Source organism: Amblyomma maculatum, chromosome 2 (genome assembly GCF_055883805.1).
Source record: "Amblyomma maculatum isolate TAMU_Amacu chromosome 2, ASM5588380v1, whole genome shotgun sequence".
NCBI classification, from domain to species: domain Eukaryota; kingdom Metazoa; phylum Arthropoda; class Arachnida; order Ixodida; family Ixodidae; genus Amblyomma; species Amblyomma maculatum.
In genome coordinates this window covers 15,905,799-15,927,938 of record NC_139345.1, presented here as the reverse complement: position 1 = coordinate 15,927,938, position 22,140 = coordinate 15,905,799, and the positions used below count along the sequence as shown (strand labels likewise).

Here is a 22,140-nt window from a genome sequence, read left to right as displayed (position 1 = left end):
TCACATTGCGTCGAGGTACAACATCGGACATTCTAATGGAAATTTAAATGGTTAAAATCCGTAGTCGCAAGGAGTGGCTCATATGGCTCAAGGCGTTTAACGTTTGAAACCGTTCAAAACAGGATATAACTCGCGCTCTCCCAGTTCAAAACCTCTTCTTCATCCTTCACGTTCTCTTTGCAGATCCTTGCGTGAATCGGCAATAGATGTGGTTTGCAGTAATATTAGCAGTAATTCCTATGTAACAGACGATACAAAATTTTCAGTCGGGCATTTTTATCACGCTTCGTTTTATCGCTTATCACTGGTTTAGAGGGCTACGAGGCCCCCGAGATAGTTGCAAGGTTACTTGATGTATCCGTCCGCGTATACTTGTTATAAATGAACCGGAATGCCCTTCTGTGCGTATTTTCGGGCTTAGCAATGTTATTTAATGCTTCAGGAATCCAGGAGTGTGATCATATTTCTATATAGGTCTTATGAGTGTGTTTTGTTTTATGCTAAGAGCCTAAAAGATGCTGATGCTGATAGAAGCAGGATGTATGTCCTATAGGCAAAACAGTTTTTGCTAACATTGCTGAGGACGTAGGAGTAACATGTGCATCCCGTCTGATAGCAACGACTGGTACAATACCAAGGAACTTATGCTGATCAACATATTGAGGGCTGTGAATACTATAAGGGAAGCAGGAGGGAATTTTCTTTTTGCTTACGGACACGCATGCGCTTTTTTCAGAGTTTATTTGTCATCTGCTCTGTATCTTATCCTTACACCCCTGCAAATAGCTCATCGGTATATGGCTGGATGTTAGTAGTAGTAGAAGACTTTATTAAGGCGCAAAACTTAGGCGCCTAATACATCGATAGCCTGCTGGACGAGCAGGCGCTGTTCTTCACCCTCAGCACCAAGCCAGTCCACCCAGGTCCAGATAGTATGGGAGGAGGTGGGAAAGAATCCCGATTGCAATGCAACCGGGCATGAAAATAGGCAATGGGAAAGGTTGGCATAAGGGAAAGGGCAGTTGCGGCACGATGGATCACGACGGAATTCGTACAGATATAGCCGTGCATGGGGTTATGAGTGTATTCAGCTGTATCTTCCGAAGGACATGAGCCTCCCGAACGGAGAGATTATTTTACCATGTGATGCCATTAGGGAAAATGAAAAATATCAACATGCTATTACTTACATTATGACGCAAAAATACGGGATACTATTTCGCTCTCCCGCAGAAATACATCTGTCTTGTTTCGACTGACTAGCAACATCTTTACTTCATGTGCTGCCGCATCGGCTTCCTCACATGTTCGACTAGGGCTGGTTGTTTTGTCCTTGTTGCTCCGGATCTAGCGGTTTACGTAACCTCGTTTCCGAGCTCTTCTCCCGCTTTCCATTACATTGATGCAGACCTGACCGAACGTTTGACTGCACGGCGTAAACGTTTTTGTTCGGTATCTCCGATATTGAACTGAGACGTGAGCGGATTCGTTCAATTTTCTCAGATGCAACCAGCACATTTTGGTAAAGAGCAACGAAAGGTTTGTGCCGTTTTTACTGTGTGTAATGTTTGAAGAGTGAGGAATGAATAGTTAATCTTTTTTTTTATCCGTCTTTCGTACGTCCCGATGCCGCGTTTGCAGAATTGAGTACCTCTCTACGGCATGATCTAAAACGCCTCTATCGACCTTCTTGGACAACAATGAAGAATCACACAGGCAATCTTTGGCTACAGGCTGCGCAGAAGAAAATATCAGTAGTGGTTCGACGCTGCCGAGCCTACCGAGCGCTAGCTCTGGATTGCTAAGCTATTCGGGAAGATGCATGGGTTGCATGCTTGCGTAGATTGTTTTTCAATGGCGATATTTACACACTGTGTAATACTATTTCAATTCATATTGACCGAGGTAAACTTTGAGGGAGGCCGGGAGTGGCAGAGACCAAATTGAGAGCTCATCATCGTGTTTGCTATAGTCGAATCAAGCTGGACACCATTTTGGCCAAATCGACCGAGATCAAAATTTGGGGATGACCCAGACCGAATTTGGAGATCACCATCAAGTTCACCGTAGCCGAATTAAGCTTGACATCGCAATTTTGTACGCGTAGCGACGCACCCGAGGTGTCACCCCTGCCACGGCGATGGCGTACGTGACTACAGACTGCATTCTTTCGTTAGAGGTCAAATCGCGGCGTCATTTTAATTTCAGGAATGTTAGCAGCAGACCTAACGCTCTAAAATGGTTGGCAACGTTAAACGTTAGATTACCGCCATGATGACCGGTTCTTTGTGAACCCCAAGCCCAATCGCTTCCGCCATGTTTTCTGCCTCATATACATACTGCGGAGAAGCCTTCCTCTGTACGGCTAGGGAGCGGCCAGCACACCACGCATCTACCAGCGAGACAAGGACAAGGAAAGCACGAGGAAGCGGGGCTATTACAGGAAGGCACTCGTAGCAGAATCGCACTTAAAACGATAAATCCATCTTTGAACGACAAGCCACAAGTGAAGCAGTGTAGATAAATTTTATGCATGCTTGTGAAATGTTTGCGGCTGATATACATACTGGTTTCCTAATTGCTTATGCTACGGCGCCGTCAGGCCAGAAGTCTTCGAGGACTTAAGCAGCCGGTCCTCGAAAAACTTTATAATTCTTCTAGCATTTATAAAGGGAACCTACACGTTTCACCTGTTTTAACTTTTCTATAAGTTTCTATTTTATTCATTCATTTTTTTAAAGTAGCGCCAAAGTCAGAGCACTAGCGGACGCTGGAGAGAAGGAGCCGGGCAGCAAGGCGAGTACACGCTGTACCATAAGACCCCATTCGCTAAGGTGGGAGGCGCCTCGAGTGTTCGAGCCATGGCTGCCCTTGTTTGTTTACCTCTGGCTGTCAAATAAACTCCTGCAAATGGTCTGATCGCACCCATCTCCTCTCCGTCCGACGTGCCTTACCCTAACCCTTCGCTTTCGTGGTCCCAAGCGGCCCAGCCTCTTTCCAACGCTCTGACACGAAGCAGCCACGATGACACGAAGATAAATTTTTTTTTCACCCTACAAAGTTCTTTACTTTCGCCACGCGTGGCCTTCGTTAGCTCTGTTAGCTCATTTTGGTTCGCGCTCACCGCTTTATCAACTTCTTTTTACATCAGGATTTCCGGTTGGTCTTGTAAATTTTTTCCCCTGCCTTAGCCATCTTTCCTCGCCATCATGAATCCACAGGAAAACACACACACACACACACACACACACACACACACACACACACACACACACACACACACACACACACACACACACACACACACACACACACACACACACACACACACACACACACACACACACACACACACACACACACACACACACACACACACACACACACACACACACACACACACACACACACACACACACACACACACACACACACACACACACACACACACACACACACACACACACACACACACACACACACACACACACACACACACACACACACACACACACACACACACACACACACACACACACACACACACACACACACACACACACACACACACACACACACACACACACACACACACACACACACACACACACACACACACACATGCACAAGCACGAAAACATACGCAGACTCTCTCTCTCTCTATGTATTTCTAGCTCACATATTTTCTCGTTCCTACCAAGGCTGTCGGCTGCGTGGTTCGGAATATTCGCCGTTTTTATTTTAGCTTTGTCTCACCACCTTTTTTGCTCGAACCGTCGCTTATTTGTGCCTATTAATTTTCCTGGCTCTCGATAGCTGATTTATTTCGGTGCGCTGTTATGCGGGACTAATGTTTCAATATTTTTCCTTCACAAAAGCTTCGCAGCCATGCATTTGGCTATTCCTGTATTCCTGACGCCATGAAGTGCGTCAGAGTGCTGTGCTGAGTGTGCTGAGTTGTATCTGGACTGTCTCTCCGCTTACGCTAGATGCAGTTACTTGCTTTTCTTTGAGCAACCAGTATCTGTTGTAAAGCGAAATGATCCCCACTAAAATGCAAGCTACATTCAATAACCACTAATTCTCGATGTGATTCACTGTGAGATCTCTTTTTAGCAGTGTAATTGATAGTTATTTGTTATTTTTAAGACAGAAGCAAAACAGTGCTCGTTTTCTCCGAGTGACCTAATGTCAAAAGAAATTCCACCATTGCCTCCAGTGCACTTGCCGAGTGACTCTTGTGGTTTCAGGAAACAGCGACAGCATATCGTTGCGACCTTGCCTCTAATGATAACCTGAACCCTGCACTAAGTTAGGAACGAGTATGAAGCATCCACACTTCAATCAGTGTCCGCGCAAAATGGTGTTCGCGAACGCCTATTACGAAACTATGGCTACGATGGTTTAGGAAGTGTTAAGCGGATATCCTCACTTGATCAGTTAGTCGCTAATCACTACAAGACGCAGCATGCACGTACGGCGCATGCGTAGCATGCGTGATGTACCATGAATCTCGTGCTTCACTCTGATACACTTGTCCGCAGTTTTGGGACATTATTTACAAGAAACATCGCGCATTGTTGCGCAGTTCAGGGGCCAGCGGGGGTTCTGTGCCAGCCCTGTCGTTACGAAGGGACTTTGCAAGAAAAAAGCAAAGACCGCCTCACTCTGTGAATGCTTGGAGCGGTAAAATAGTGGGTGGTGCAGACTGCGTGCGTGACAAAAAACTGAGATTTATTTGTCATTGGTGTCGCTGAGATGTAAACAAAGGTAACGGAAATGGTCTACAAATGACTGATGATATGCAATCGTTAAGCATATCTTTTTACGACGAAAATATTTTACTGATTATGAATGCTGCCTGGGCCAGAAAGAAGCTGGAAACATGCTTTCGTTGCTCTCTTCCTTTCCCCAGCTTTCTCAGCCAGAGCACTCATCTAGGGCTGATTTATGGTGATCAGTTTTGCCTTGCAATCTCTAGATGGAACTGCCAGGCTCTTGATTGGACTAGTTGGTTGCTAGATTCTGACATAGTGGCTAGCGCACATGGAAGACGCACGCAGAGGACAGGGCCAGGAGGCATCCTAGTCCTTTCTTCCTACCTTCTGTGTGCGTGTTCCCTGCACGCTAGCCACTATGTCCGATTCGAGATGGAAGCGTGCGCTCAATTCTATGGCTAGGGAGTCCTTGCTTTTCCCATTCAGCGCGCGCAGTGGCAGTGTCGAGTATTTCGCGTCCATTCATCTGTCCGATACACCACGTGAACAAATTGCCGCAGCATTCTATTGAGTGCTTCCATTGTAGCCACATGACTACCTCACGTATAACGTCGCGACGTCATAACGTGAGAGGTAGACGCCATGAGTAGCTGTGTTGTGACATTATCACGTAACTATGTTATGTACATATAGGTGGCCACGTTATGATCTCTCCACACGTTTCTCTTTCTCTCTCTCTCTCTCTCTCTCTCTCTCTCTCTCTCTCTCTCTCTCTCTCTCGCGCGCGCGCGCGCGCGCGCGGCCACCAGGCCAGCAGTTATCCCCTATGCTGCCATTCCACATGCACGGCAACGAACACAAAGGCGGCACATTCCGATGCTGGTCCCAGTAGGATGACGATATACCGCCGCCACCAAGTTGGCCCAGACTTTAGGCATTCGAGACTTTATCGAAAATCCGCTTTGTCACGTATGTTTGGTGTGCGATAAGATTTGGTTCGTGAAAGACATGTCTACGATGAGTGCGACCATGATCCCCACACCGCGAAGCGTTTCCCGAATGGTCCGAATATCAATTGTAGGTAGCAACATCGCTTAATGAACACCGTTTAATAAGGTGTGTGTATGTGCGATCTGATTGAAAAGACAGAGCTAACGCTTTATAATCGAGCGCCGAATTTTCGGTGCGCTCTCATTTTTTCTCGCCCCCTTCGCTTCACATGACATACATCAGCAAAAAGCAGAGCATTGTAAAAAATAATAATAATAATAATAATAAAGGCGTCAGCACTAATATTTCACTTCCTGTAATTTATTTTACCCTTTTATATTTATTTCATTGAGCTGCTTCGCGCTTACCTCCTTTGACACCAGGGCCAAAAACTACGCCACCGAATCACTCCACGCCCACTCAACTTTTGTTAACTGACAGAGCCTCAGTGTTCCTCGTTTTCTCTGTTTTTGTTATTGCTTGCATTCACTTTCTCGCCGCACAGCTTGTTACTTATCCCTTTGGTGATTTTTTATATTCTTAATTTTTTAGTATTTCGTATGATTTCTCCACAACAGCGCCTCTTGAGTGCTTTCCGAAGGAGGGGAGAAGGCCCAAGACCAATAAATAGTTTCTTGGGCTCTGTTTACACAGCGCTTAATGGACCATTAGCTTCCTGCACGAGCATAACGTCGGATACCAGCAGCTCCCCTTCTCTCTCTCTCTCTCTCTCACAACAACGCACACCCTAAGTTCAAGCCTTTAGCATCGCCATCTCTGCTCACTCCGAGCAATAGCGCTCGTTGGGGCGTAGGTGAAATTTGTCGTTTTTTTTTTTTTTCTTCTTTTTTGCTCGTCGTTCGAAACACGTTCTTGCGATGAATTGCTCCTTGCCGCATCGTTGTGTCTCGATCTGAGGAGAGCGTAGAAGTGAGACCAAATAAAAAAAAAAGGTGAAATGTGAAAGAATATGGAGGCAATGAAAACGTCTCACTAATTGAATCAATTTATAGAATCACGAAAATAAAGTGCACTTCACCATTCAGTTTGCCCGTGGCCGTTGACACATTTCATTTGGTACTAATATCTGCAGTTGCCCGAAACTTATTTTCTATTTAAACTGAAGATTTTCTCCGGACCCTCCGCTCCAACAACATGGAAAATATAATAATAAATAACTTCGATCCCCCTTCCGCGAAGCTCTCATCGCTTAGCCAACAATTAGTGTGTTGTAGCTTAACACCATTTCAAACTACGCTGTGACACGTCCATCAACCCGGGATCTTTAATGGTTACCTTTATTAATGCGAAGGTATTGTATAAGTTCCATCACGAGAAATGCTGGCGGTGTTCGTTCCTGAAAGACGTCAACATGTGGCCATACGTTGCATGGACACGCCGGACACCCAAGATGCTTCACACACATAACGGTTAGTGGCAGCAACACTCACGACACCAAGAACCCGTCGTAACGTGAACACGATGCATGATTTATACGTCCTGGTTCAGTGTCAGCGCTCGCTACAATGAGGACCAACCCCTAACAAACGAAAGTCCAAGCATAATTTTTTTTACACCTTACTATGCGCCAAGATTGTTCTTGGGTTGCCTTAATTGGGTAATTTCCTGAAGAAGCCACAGCAAGTCTGGGAATTTTGGTTTTTATTTGTGGCACGTTGGATTCCTCAGTGTGGAAGCGGAAAGAAATCGGCCTATCTTCTTGATGTTGACTTAGAACATCCGTCGGCAACACTTATTTATATCCTGTATTTCCGGAAACCGTTAAATTCCTGCCGTTTGATATATATTTTTAATTGTCTTGCTTTGAAATTATTTGTGAGTGTTATAATCTGTATTCTGAAAATCACATTGAGTTTGCCAGTAAAACATCATATTCAGCCCTCTGACATCACCGCCAGCACATGTAACTTGTGCACGATGTTAGATTCAGTCAATATGTTCTCTCAGTCCACGATTACGGTCATCATCATTGCCAATGTGCGATGAGCGATCGGATTTTCTCTCTACATTTTCTCCCACCTTGATGGCGCAGTGATTACGGCGCTCGACTACTGTTCCCAAGGATGCGGGATCCGGAAAGGCATCCGTGTACTGCGCGATGTCAATGCACGTTAAGGAACCCCAGGTGATCGAAATTTCCGGAGTCCTCCACTACGGCGTCTCTCGTACTCCGAGTCGCTTTGGGAAGTTAAACCCCGCAAACCAAACCAATTTCTCTACGTTTTTCATGCAGTGATTCTTTCATACTATGACACGACGTCTTTTGCATTATGATTACTCATGCGTCAAAGAGAGGCGTAGGTGTTTTCGAAACGATAACGGAGGCTCTTATCCGCGACAGCATCCGCAGGGTTGTTAGTAACCGTGCCTGTGATTTGCCTTCAGCCGCAGTATACCGCGTGAACTCAAGGCTAAAATAAGAGTAGTGATATACTCAGTTCAGTTCAGTCGTTCAGTCGTGTCCGACTCTTCGTGACCCTATGGACCACGTCATGCCACGCAGTGATATATTATAGTGATATATTACTGCGTTTCAACTCTTCTGAAGGCTGCACCAAGAGGATTCAACTTGCATCTAATACTTGAGCAAGTAAGCGTCCCAGCGCCTACTCTAATGAACAAAAACAATGCGAGAGAAGTGTTAGAACGCCGAAGCGTGAGCCGTGTTCTATTCCGGCCGCGACTGCATATGTATTGGTCAACGACACTGCACGGCTTCGCTGCTTCATACGTGCGTGTTCTCAGTCATTCGTTTCAAATACGATTTTAGTACTGCTCCTATGTGCACGCCCGAACACTGCGAGAAATCCAGGAATTTGTTCTGTGTCAATTCGCGCCTTCACGCTTGCGGAATCATCCACGTTGTTCACTTGATTGTCTTCATGCTTTGAATTAAACCAAGGCGTGTTACACTATGTTAGAGCTACAGCACAGTGACAGGAGCTGCTGGGAAGCTTCCGCACATTTTTCGCCGTAACGCAACACGTGCCAGCGGCAGATTTTAAAATCATCATCGTACCCATACATGGCACCACGCAGTAGACTGACTTGCTTGGGGAAACCTTAAGTGTACTTGAATAGGACAAGCAGCTGTGTTCGTATTATATGTGTTCTTTACCCTCTCCGTGTGGTTAAGCGCTGACATTCAAGTTCTCTAGTGTGCAGGCCGCCTGTCCAAATGGGGCAAGCTATCGAGAAGGTCGCGTCCGACGAACTCTCGTACTGGTTGCCCGTGCTGCTCTGACACTCGTAACTCCTGTGTGAAATATCGCCGAGCGTATTTCAAATCTGGCTACGCTGCTAGTTAGGCATATTCATACAGCGTATACAAAACTAATTTCCCTGCACTAGCTGAAAAGCATGGCTGTTTGCAAATCCGTCAATGAAAGGATCGATTCTCAGATAATGTAGGTGACGATTATAATAGCACCCATATACCTGTAAGATTCCGCAAGAGCGTGGTTTCGTTTTTAGCACTGATCCCGTGGCTTATTGGTGTCACCTTTTCCTTGTCATGTACCAGTCTATGTACAGTCTCATTCAGGTGCAACCGATGCTCCTCTTACTATGCACATAACTAGTTTCTAACATTTAAGTTTTAGGATTATGAGCATTTACAGGCAAACACCGGCAGAAAATGCCCTGAAAGCAAATCATGCGTACAGAGAACTCATAAATCCTTAATATGTGATGCAACCGCGCTCGAAAATTGCTTTCGTACGTTCGTTAAAGTTAGTAAGTCACAATTTGCTATTTATATGCTTTTCTTAACGAGGGAGTACCTGGATCATTATATTTCGTTAATTCCTACGACCTACAGACTTTGCGGCAGCCTGGACTATCACGGTGACAGCAGCGGTTGCAAGGTCACGTGCCTGGCGCTGCCCACTTGCTGAACTGTAACCACTGAAGTTACTGCAAATCTATGACAAGCCCAGGGTACTAATTGTTTACGCTCTGTACTCTCATGAGATGGCTCCTTTTAGCGGCTGTCGCTGTGAGGTGGTTTGTTTTGTCTTTAGCTGAAAGAAGCCAGCAATGTCGAACACTGTAGGCAACCACATTGCAGGCGCAGTCCATGGCATATTAGGTTCGGACAAGCGCTTTTGCAACGCTCAAAGACAGTTTCAAAGAAAATGTACGGTGAATTTGCCTGACTGCAGTGCGAACAACGCAAACTACACAGCGAAAATGACCACATATTTGGTCAACGCTTCGCTGCTGCATGGCACAGTATTTACATTGCCGACACTACTTACCCTGTCTGTCCGCTCGAGAAGCCTATCTGAAGGAAGCGTTGATAAAATAAAACTCCTCCCAGAGCTATGAAAAGCAGTCGGCGTGGGAATATGACCGAGAGGAGCCTTCGTTTCCTCCTTTCTTACTCCGCCTGCCCGCCAGGCAATTTCCAATATGTCTCAAGACTTGACGGGATTACGGAGTGACGTGCCCTGCATCGGACGTGCTTTGCTGCAGAGACGAAGAGTAAAAGAATGAGAAGGGGGAAAGGGAGCGTGCACCTACTCAAGCTACGCGGCGGCATTCTGGGAACAGCGCGCCACCCCAACGCTTGTCTCCCCCCGGTGGCGGCGGATTTGATGGACGAGGATCTATCGGTTCAATCGGCGCTGTCATCGATTCGAAGGGGCTCTCGATGGAACTTCCCCTGCCTCCGTCGCCGTCTTCGGTCTGCTTAGGCCCCGTCGACACAGAGTACATCGCGAATTCTTTCTTCATCTCTTACTTCTTTCCCTCCTTTAATATAACCTAGAAAGCTCTCCCAACTATTCCGACCGTGTATCGGAGGATGGCAAGCAACGTACTAACACGGGGCAAGCAGAAATTGTCTCCATGGGGTGCGATGCGAGTGCGAGGAAGGAGCGGGACTAGAAAACCAACAGAAATCGAACGGAGCCATAGTTGCGCAGCCAAAAATAGTAAAGCGACTGTGTCAGTCCACGGACTGGTGAGGTGTTGTTCCGTACATTCGCACATTAAATGCTTTGGGTTGGCGGCTGCCTTTTGTTCCTGACGTCATGTGGCCCGTCTCATGCAGGCGGCAGTAAACGGCGGTTTTCATCCCGGCACTTTAAGCACAGAAAAGTATTACTAATGAAAAAGCCAGAGGTGATGGCGACGTAGGTTGTCCATGGCACGGAAATCATGAGTATGCATGTGGCAGGTGTGTACGGCCGGTGACATGCACTGGGGGCACGGAAGCGGCTACCTACCACCTTCCAGAGCCATGCTGGTGAGGAGGGCCATACAAAGGAACACACAAACTCAACTGGTTTTTCGCTACCTGCGGCAGTAATAGAACCAATCAAAGGCGAACGCATTGGAGGACTCATTACGTGGGAAACTGGGCATCACTGAGAGAGCCGTCATAAAACTACCTGTCCACAGCAATCTGTCACAGTCAGTTGAGTCAGTTAATGCGACACTCTTAGAAACCCCACTAGAAGGGAAACCCCGCGTCCCTCGAAAAGCAAGAAAATTAAGAGCTTCCTTTTGGCTCAGGCTACTCTGCAGGTGACGTGGCCGGGTACTTGCTGGTTGAAAATTTGTGTCATGGGAGGAGAGCATATGTCATCATCGAATTTTCAGAAGCTGTCGACTTTGGCTACGCATTAGGTATGGGAACAAAATCTATTCAGACGCCTGGATCCTGAGTCAAACACGCTATTTCTATGCCATGCAGGCACTTTCGTGCGGCCGGGATGAGCGGGGCTTAATACTTAAAAGACCATTATAATGATTTATGTCACTCTAACCAACTTGGGCTTAATATATTAGGCTCCTCTTTACGAGCATTTTCTATTCAGGTGATGAATTCAGGTGACACGACCGGGTCCTGACTGATCGGCCGTAGCATGACTCAGCACTCTACAAAATGACCTAGTCCAAGGTGTAGAGCTCTTACTACAAACATTGCATGTAATCATGACTCATTGTGATAGTCATGCTGATGGTTCTCTGTAATTATGCAACATTTAAAGACTCAGTACTCTACAAAGTAGTGTAATGCAAAGTAACCTAATGCTTTCACATTCTCGCAGGTAAGAAATCTTGTGTTTGCTCCGAATTTTCCTTTTAGCAGCATGAATGGGCAGACACGTTCTAGCGCACTAAGTTCTGCTCCTGGAGTAATGGAGCGAACTGAATGCCCGGTAGAGGGAGCATGCAGGCTTTGTACAGAGCACTTTTCTTTTTTTTTTTAATCGAGTGTGCTGTTGGGACATTCACTGGCGCCTCTTCTTTGCCGAGCATATTTCCAACGCAAAAGGCAAGCTTCACTTTTCCGTACCTATTTAAGTTAACTTTTTTTTTTCTCCTGGATTGTCTGCGTGCTTCCTGTACGGCATCATTCGATGCCCTGGTGCACGTGTAGTGTCCCGATGCCAGGCTCTGACAACGCGCTGGGTAGCCATTTTCATTCTTTTCTACCTTATTTGCGATAGCCCATAGAATTCGCACAGAGAATCCTACCTCAGTTGGTACAACTGGAGCAGTGTGTTTGCTTGGCTATAAGAAAGCTCAGACCGCACCAGCCCATTTCTTTATCCTTTTTTTTTATGCTTTTCCGATAGACTGTACACATTGTTTGCCATTTTTTTTTTACAGTCTATACGGACATACGGTAATAAGGATTTATTTATTCATAAATATACCACTACGTGTAGCCATGCATAGGTTTCAAAAAGGCGTCAGAGTTGATGAAAGATTCGTGAAGGCTCTAGATCTTGGAAACTGCTGCCTTTGACGTAAAGACGAAACAAATGGTTTTACAGAATGAATTCTTCCACTATCATTTTCCTGTCAAAGCTGTAGCTTGCTGTGGCTGAACTTCTGGGTTGAGTGAATGCTAATCAGTGATTGTTTCCTTATTAAATTCTAGTTCATATTAGAAGATGGCTCTACACATTATACCAAACACACTACTGCTTCTAGACTGTGTTCTTGACAGTGCCGAAATGAAAAGAACTGCAAGATGAAATATGGGCGGACACAGCACTCTGGTTAACGCACGGAAATAGACCAGCGGAGGGGAAGAACGGAAGATGAAAATCCAAGGTAAAAATGTATCTCTCTCTCCCCTGTTAGCAGGACTACAGTACTGAAGCGGCACAAGAAACTACGGTACTAGTTTGTTCTGCTTGCAGAGTTAAGGCTACTCCGCAAGCGTAGGAGAACGAAGAGGAATAATTATGTGAGAGAAAGTGCGTGACCTTCTTAAACCACTTCATTTTCTCTCACGCCTTCCACGCTTTTCAATGTTGCCAGAAGCAACTTTTGAATCGCAAGCTGCAAACGCTTTCCTGCCCCCCCCCCCCCCCCACCCCCTTTCTTCTTCTTCATTTTCTGTGTTTTTGTTGTTGTTTTTTTTTAGATGTGAACGGGGCGAGGGACAACAGCGTCGGGAACGACCGAAGGTCGCAAACGCTGAAATTTGAACGCAGTAAGGTTTACGAATTTAAGAAACACTGGGAGTGCCGCTAAAGAAAAAGAAAGATTGAAAGAAAAGCGCGAAAAGAGAATGTCGAGAAACCGCGTAAAGAAATGCTGGAGAAAGAAAGTAGGGGAATACGAGTCGGACGGAAAACCTTTCGTATGTTGGTAGAAAAGATTGAAGGCACGACCATAAGCATAGGGTTGTGGGAAAGGCGAAAAGAAAATGATGTAAAACGGCGGTACGTGCGTATATATAAGAAGAGGTTCTTCTTTGTGTCCCTGCAAGAAATTTCATGCATTTATGAGCGCGTACGGTGTGTGTGTGTGTGTGTGTGTGTGTGTGTGTGTGTGTGTGTGTGTGTGTGTGTGTGTGTGTGTGTGTGTGTGTGTGTGTGTGTGTGTGTGTGTGTGTGTGTGTGTGTGTGTGTGTGTGTGTGTGTGTGTGTGTGTGTGTGTGTGTGTGTGTGTGTGTGTGTGTGTGTGTGTGTGTGTGTGTGTGTGTGAGAGAGAGAGAGAGAGAGAGAGAGAGAGAGAGGGGGGGGGAGGGAGGGGGGTTGGTGCGTAGAGTGGGAAAGGGAATGCTTTTGTGAGCTTCGGTTCACTGAGAGTTTCTTGACTATCTTCCTGCGATCCTCCGCCTTATTTCAACCCTTTTCTGTTGCGCTGACCCGCCTGATTCCCATCGGAAAGACGGACCTAGAAAAAAGAAATAAGAATAAAGGAGACTAAAACAGAAGCTGGGAGCAAAACGCGAAAGTTGAAAAAAAGACAGAACACATTGCCTGAAAAGGAAAACAATAATCTTTGCTTGCTTCCCCTTACTCTCCGCCGCCCACACTGATGTAAGAACCCCTCAGGTATTTGCTGCTGAAGCTGTTGTAGATTATTTTCTTCTGCTCTTTGTTGCCCTCCATGCGTTTGCTTTCGAATCCGACTATCGGAACGCGGCGTGGCTGAAAGGAAGTCTTTGGGTAGATCTCTCCTTGGTATAATCAAATTTCTCCCCTCTGATATAGGGGCGCGCGCGTGCCCACTCTCTTTCGAGGCATTCATTTCTGCCCCTCTTTTTCGGTGTCTCAATCGGTGCTGGAGATATGGGTGACCCCTCTAGTTCTGGTGCACGTAGCGGGAACCATCGGCCTGGCGTGTCTGACGGGGCCATTCGAATCTAACTGTGGCGACCGTTGGCAAAATTGCCGGCAGGCTCGCTTTCAGCTGCAGTCGCGGCTGTCTTTGATCGGCGTGCCGTTGCTGAAGTATTTGCCAAGTTTCAATCGAAAGTCGCCAGGAGGTATACGAAGACCCTACACGGCAATTTTCATGAGTTAGACACTTGTTATGAGGCTTGTAGGCGTTTGAATTCAGTTTAATTTTGTATAACTAGGTACCCACGTGCGTTCCATACACAGCAACGGATTCCACTCCCTCCCTCCCAGCTCCCATCAATTCGTATTTGATCGTTCCTTTCATGGATTTTCGGAAATCGGAGCTGCGATGCTGTTACTGAAGGGCTCAGCGTGGCTAAGCAACTACATGCATTTGTTAACGTTAAGAATAGATTTATTTATTTATTTATTTATTTATTTATTTATTTATTTATTTATTTATTTATTTATTTATTTATTTATTTATTTATTTATTTATTTATTTATTTATTTATTTATTTATTTATTTATTTATTTATTTATTTATTTATTTATTTATTTATTTATTTATTTATTTATTTATTTACACTGCTGCAGAGTCTCTACGTTGCATTACATTATTACATTGCAGGCGAATGCAACATACTGTTATGCTGGTTGAAAGGAAAAGACTGTTGAAGTATAATTGCAGCTGTGGGTATAGTGAATACCTGATGAGTTCTATGAAAGGGTTTGGGGTCTGGCTACGTCCCACTGCATTATGGGACGTGATTTAGCGGTGTCAATGTCTCATTTTCATGTTCGTTAGGTTTAAATTAAAGAAAATAAATATCGCAAGGGAAAACAATGGCAAGATAAGCGCTTCGCGTAGTCGGGGACATTTATTAAACTGTGCACTTACAGCCTCAAAATTGCCATTTCAGCAAGGCGACCGGATTGCGCGGTTCGGATTTCGAGTTCCTCTTGCATATGCACGACCCTCGTATTATCTGCAAGACCATTTCTTTTACATACAGACGTAAAAGTGATCCTTTCTTTTTTATTTTTTGCCAAATTTTTCCAGCAGGTGGTGATATTTTGTGTCGCTTTGTCCATTTCTAAGCCTTGTATTTTATAGATATATGGGCTTTCGCTGTGATATTCAGTTGTGAAACAACTCTGGCGTATTTGTTATGCACATGCTGGAGGTGATGGTTTAAAATTGTGATGAGTGGTTAAAGGGTGTTTTCAAGGTATATTTTTTTTTGTGAGCTGACATCGAGGTGTTAAAACTGCCATTAAACCCAAATGGACTTCGTATTTGAGAATATTTCTGAATCTAATGCGGGCAACGTAAGATGCTTTTGTGAACATATCGAAGAAAATAGTCTAAGCTTCGGAAACAAAATTTTACTTCAGAAGTTTGTTGTGCGCTTACACCAAGTAATTATGAACATCATTCAAACCATCATGGACAATTTCTGGGATAAAAAAAAAAAGAACAAGAAAAACTGCAAGCTTTAGAGATCTGCAGATATAGTGACTGTTGTGATGCAGTTTTACAATGCATTAAAAAACAACGTTCAAACATCCTTTCCGAAATTTGCTGAATATGTTCAGATATAACATGAGGCCACTGGTTACCCTGATATATAACCTATGGCTGCGTCACTTCAGATGCTAGAGCCCAGTGCAAATATTTACGAGACTTTCACTGAGATTGTGTTGGAGGCTCGAGTTAAAAGAATAAAACAAGCACCTCTTGACAGATCATAAATGCGTCTGCAAATATGCTCAACCCCTATAAGTCATCATGTTTTGTTTCTGTGCTAAAGTCGGAGTCTTAGTGCAATACCGAAATGAAGCAAGATGAAAACAGAACTGATGTTAACCTAGGCAGCCGCCGAAACTTGGGCGAGAGACAGGTGACAGGTCACCCAGACACACGACGTGTACACTGCATCTTTTGATTACAATGAAGACTGAGAAAACTATGGGGGCGGAACGGATGTTGCAATATCCTTCACGAGTGATGTAAAGGAGGTTCTTATCAAGTTAAGACAAAGACATAGCAAGAATGTGGTGCACGTGTGGGCTCAAGAAAGCCACAGCTTCATAAATGGCTTTGCATCACTGCTGTTTCACGCCTGCCTTGATGTCGACAAAGTGTTTTAAGAAACAGAAAGACTACATTTGAAACTGCATGCTCTTAGTGACAAGGAGGACAGTGAAGAACCATTTATTTACAACATCTGATTCACGAGGTCACAGCCATACTTTGAGGGTGTATAAACTGGATCCCCCAGTTCACACCTTTGACTGCATAAAGCAACAGGAACAAAGAACATGTAGTCTGGATCCTAAGACATCTGTAAATAAGACAAATCTTCACAGCATGAAACTATGAAAAGGCAGGAAACGGAAACAAAAGCACAATACATTAGCTCGAAAAGACGTCCCTTTTTCTGCACGTTTTCTGCTTCTTTTCTTAGGCATCATATAGAAATTTTCGGAGACATCTAATAAAAGAAAGATCTGCAAACTCTTCAAATATACTTGCAGATATATACAAGAGGGCTCTTATACCGTGCATTGTAAGGCCGCACGAAACAGCATGCACATTCCTTTTGTCTTTCTGTCTTAATTATATTTTCCTCTATAGAAGAAAGAGATCGTAAGGTTCGTGATAGCTAGAACGAAACCGCGGGCAACACACGTCACTCAGAAGCTGACGGTACCGTATGACATGTCGTTCGCCAAAATTTTTTGCACTTGCACGACGAACCAGTGGAAGAGTGGCGCCTCTTAGCCGGATCGAGGAACCGTCCAATGCTGGTCAGCACGGGCCCGCTCCTCGGTCTCTTTCCAGAATGTCGAGCAACGGTGAAGCACGGGTTCGCAGAAGGCAACACTGGATTCTCCCAAGAAGAGCGAAACGTGATGAGTCGCAGTGCCACGGCCACAACAAAGCGACGCTGACGCCAGCGATTGGGCCGTGGTGGCTTTGGAGGTCTTCTTTCCCGCGTGCCCTTGTTATGATCTACCTACCCCCTTCACTTCTGCCGCTTTCGCGCACTTCGGTAGTGCATCGGCCGTGAGAAAAAAGTGGCGTTCGCAATGACTGGGAGTAAAAGAAGCCACAAACGAAGAGGGGATGGAGGCTAAGCAACCTCCACAGCTGTAGGGGCGGAGAACAGGAAAGAGAAGGGATCGAACAGCAGAGGAAAAGAGAGCTGGGGGATAGAAAAGGAACAGCGGAGAAAATAGTGGCAGCAACGGCGTTACAACAGCGGGTTCGGTGACGAGGAAAGACGAAATGATGGAAGGGGAACACGCGAGAGATGAAAAAAAAAAAAAAGAGTGTAGACAGAAAAAGGCAGACAGGGCCAGACGGCAAGAAAGGAGGAGTAAGGGAAATAAACCTGGTATGATGGCAAGACCAGTGAGTGAGGGAGAAAAACGAAAGGGACGAAACGCGACCAGCGAGCGGTCGTGCCGTAACAGCAGACGACACACGGGCCTCCGCAGGCCTCGGTGCCGACGCCGCGGCCTCACGCTGCTGGCAAGCGAGTCCCAGCCTCTTCCCTATCGACCCGAAGACCCGCTCCACGGCCCGTCGACGGCAGCGCTGCGCGTGCGCCGTCACTCCCACTCTCCTCCCGAAGCCCCTTCTCCTCCGCCGTCTTCAGTGCGCTTTCGGCCGCGCTTATGCCCTCTGTGTTTGTTTTCCCCGTCGCCACCGTCGTCGCCAGCATTGTTACAAGAGCGGCCCGCCCAGCACAGCAAGAGGAGGAGGGAAGGGTAGGGGAAAAGAGAGGTTGGAGAGGAGTAGTAGAGAGACGTGCGCTGTCGGTGGTGGCGCCGCCAATGCCTTTCCCAGTGGAACGAGAAAGAGAGGAGGATGCCACGTCACCGCCTCCTCCCCTCCGGACTGCCGCCGCACGGGACGAGCAGTGACATTGCGCTCATCGCTCTCTGCCTCGCTCTCCTCGGAAACCGTTCGTTTAAACTAATCTAATTCAGGCCATGGAGAGCCGCTACTCTCTTCTCAGCTACGCGGCCTGCCGATTGCGCTCGTCTTTCCCTCAACTGTCCGCCAGCCCGCTGGCTCGCCGCTGCTGCTGCTGCTCCTGTCAGGGCTGAAACCGACCCGCCCGAAACTGGAAAAGCGATCCACAACGCCGGACTAAGCACGGCAACGGGGGCATCGTCGAAGCGCCCTCTGTTGTCTCGGATGTTCTAGGTTGCACTGAAAGCTTTGGTTTTGATACCATCTGCCCTGCTTCAGCCCCTGCTTTCTTTTGCACACTGTCATATGTCGTCCAGCGTTCAGCAGTAGCAATTTTTTTTTTTGCGTAGCCAGAATTTACTGGAACCTGAGCGGTTTGCAGGAGCGCTACCTGATGCGCTTTGCGTCTCGCCTATTTCTGTCGCGAACAGAAAACAATTGGCACTTTTTTCAGATTCAACCTGAAATTGTTCACCTGATCTAATTTCTTCAGATACTTAAAACCTTCCACGTGATTGCCGTTAAGTTAGTGCGTTTTGTGTGTGTGTGTGTGTGTGTGTGTGTGTGTGTGTGTGTGTGTGTGTGTGTGTGTGTGTGTGTGTGTGTGTGTGCGCGTGCGTGCGTGCGTGCGTGCGTGCGTGTGTGTGTGTGTGTGTGTGTGTGTGTGTGTGTGTGTGTGTGTGTGTGTGTGTGTGTGTGTGTGTGTGTGTGTGTGTGTGTGTGTGTGTGTGTGTGTGTGTGTGTGTGTGTGTGTGTGTGTGTGTGTGTGTGTGTGTGTGTGTGTGTGTGTGTGTGTGTGTGTGTGTGTGTGTGTGTGTGTGTGTGTGTGTGTGTGTGTGTGTGTGTGTGTGTGTGTGTGTGTGTGTGTGTGTGTGTGTGTGTGTGTGTGTGTGTGTGTGTGTGTGTGTGTGTGTGTGTGTGTGTGTGTGTGTGTGTGTGTGTGTGTGTGTGTGTGTGTGTGTGTGTGTGTGTGTGTGTGTGTGTGTAATTCAGCTTTATGCAGCTCAAGTCTAGCTTCGAGGGGAATGTACGCCCGTGATGTTTGAGTTAACCGAAAGAAGCGATGGAAATGAACAGCTCGCGACCTGTTCACAAGCAGTATTCTCTATTAGTGCGCATTAAAGAATACTAAGTAGTCGAAGTTAATCTGCAGCTCTCAAATTCAGCGTTTCTTATGCCCATAGGCAGGTACGAAAGAAACAACAATACCGTAACGTACCATGCCATGCCATATGGCTAACGGGTTTTGCCTGTAAAGCGTGCTTTACAAGAAGTACAAGTGTATGGTGAAGAAGACCCCCTTACAAGAAGTACTGCTGAAGCTTGACTGAAGATAAAGCGCACGGGAAGACGCACACAAGAGAAGAAGACACAGGACACGCGCTAACTCACATCTGGTTTATTGCAGCAATAACAGCAAATATATGCTGAAAAGGGTTCATGCGCAGTACATAAAAATCCCATAAAGACAGAGGAAAAAAATATAAGGAATATTACAAAACATTATCAAGGAATATCACAAAACCCGATCAAGAAAACAGATCTCTGCCTTCCAGAGCCGCACCGACGTATCGCTGACACACCTATCTCCCCTTTTCCCGATATGGAATGCCTCCAACAGCTCACGCGCTGTCTTGTCACGGCCTCTGCCCAGAATCTTAATGTCAGCCAGTCGCGGCTCGCACGCAGTGCAATTCGCGCAATGCGCTGCCAAATTTGACCCTCCACTCCTTAAAGCCCGCAAATGATCCCCTGCTCGATCATTAATACAGCGCCCGGTCTGGCCAATGTAGGCCTTCCCACAGGTCAGCGGGATCTCATAAACGACCCCCATGCAGCAGTCGACAAACCGCTTGGCATGTTTTTTCTGACAACCGCTCGGTTTTCCAGCACGCGAAATGCGTGAGCAAAGCTCCGCCATCTTCTTCGGAGCGGAGAACACCACCGGCACGCCATGTCTGTTCGCCATTTTCTTCACGTGGTGCGCAACCTTATGCATATACGGTACCACAACAGGTTTAGCCGTATTTCTCACCGGAGCAGTTTTCTTTCCAAACATGGCTCGCTTGGTTTTCCGGAGCAGGGCTTCCGTCACTGACATAATGACCGCGCAGGGGTACCCAGCAGACAGCAACCGCTGTATTTGCCTATTAAAACTCGACTGCACAGCATGCGAGCACGACTTCGTGAGGGCAGACCCTAAGCATTGGCTAGCGATAGCTCTTTTAACAGTTTTAGAATGTGCCGAAGAGTAGGGCAAAAGTTGTTTCTGTGCCCGCGGAGCGTACAACCAACAAACATGATCATTCCCTAAAGTAACGTTAATATCTAAAAACTGCAATGAACCCTGTGAAGGAAGTTCATGAGTGAAAACCAGACCTCTCCCATTCTGCCGAAAGTTGTCCAAAATCCCACCCACCGCGTCAGTGTACGTCGAGTTTGGTAGCTTGTTAAGAACAATCAGAAAATCATCCACGTACCGGAATACCTTTAGAACACCTTTCCCATTAAAGCTCTGCTCAAGGGCGCGGTCAACAAAAGCTAAAAACACATTACAAAGAACCGGGGCAACACAAGAACCAATACATATCCCTTGTTTCTGGCGATAAAAACTGTTCTCAAAAGAGATAAACGTAACACTAATATAAAACTCAAGCAAACGCATAAAATTATCCACTGTTAGACCACTAGAGTTCTGAAATTGCACAACCCCACTTTCTTCAATAGCATCTCTAACAGCAACGAACAGGGCAGCATGAGGCACAGAATAATATAAATCTTCCACGTCTACAGAGAATACATAGCCAATCGACTTATTATCCTCGAGAAAGCTCACCACTTCATTCGAATTCTTCGTTAAAAAGGGGTCTTGAAACTGCAGTGAATTTAAATGCTTCTGAAGGTACTTGCTTAAAACATGCTGCCAAGTACCATTTTCACTAACAACAGACCTAAAAGGCACATTCAGCTTATGTGTTTTAGCCGTAAAAAACACTGAGAGGGCATTGCACCTAGTACTAACAATATCATTTGCTAACCTGTCGAGAACCAAGTCTTTGCACAAGGCAGCCGCTTTACCCTTCACTCTAGTGGCGCTGGACTTTACTTCCTCGAAATTCTTGGCGATAGCATCTTGCGCTCTCCTGTGGTATTCCTCTTCAGTCAACACCACAAAGCCTCCTTCCTTGTCAGACTGAAGCAGTCGTAACTCATTATGCTGGAAGAAGGAAACAACCTTCCCCCACCCATCCTTGGAACGGCCCGCGGAGGTCCTGGCAGTTTTCATCAGCGCGTCCACACCATCAAGAAGGCATCTTTCTTGGTCTTCTCCTGCAGCCTTCCTAGCTATTTGCCGATTGAGCGCAAGCAATTCATGGCCCGGTACACTTGGTTCCTGGCAGAATTTGGGACCCTTGCTTAAAATATTGGAAATGTCCCCCGGCAACACCGCATCACCAACCACTGCCACATCAGTAGCCCGACGAACACAGCTCTGCCTGCCCTCAGTCGATTGCAAGGCTTGGTTCAAGGTCTGGGCCCAGAGGAATTCCGTCAGATTAGCCGCATGGCGTCTAATGGCACGTAGCTTGATCTCGGCTAACCAACCAGGGTCTAACGCATAACACAGGGCCCGCAAATGGTCCTGACATCTTCGCACTTGTCGCCACAGCTCGGACCTCAACAATTTAAAAAAACTCTTCAAAAAGTATCCAGGCGGTCTCAGAAATCCCAGAAGGGCACTCACGTCCATCGGCAACAGACCCTTCCGAAGGCAGAAACCAATGAATCTTGCACGGCAGGTTAAGACGGCAATGAAGGAAACACA

At 46.3% G+C, this 22,140-nt stretch overlaps 2 protein-coding genes across 2 annotated transcripts in view; one reads left to right on the top strand and one right to left on the bottom strand.

Moving 5' to 3' along the window:
* The window catches only part of Mid1 (calcium-permeable channel component Mid1), a 124,647-nt gene that overhangs the window by 42,533 nt on the left and 59,974 nt on the right, over window positions 1–22,140 (top strand). The gene's annotated exons all lie outside the window — the stretch shown is intronic.
* LOC146198027 (uncharacterized) lies at window positions 16,666–22,080 on the bottom strand. The gene is made up of 2 exons (XM_084595614.1): window positions 20,293–22,080; window positions 16,666–16,674 (listed from the first exon to the last, which is right to left on the bottom strand). Exons 1-2 carry the CDS (start codon window positions 22,063–22,065, stop codon window positions 16,666–16,668), a joined length of 1,782 nt encoding a protein of 593 aa, XP_084451740.1. The 5' UTR covers window positions 22,066–22,080.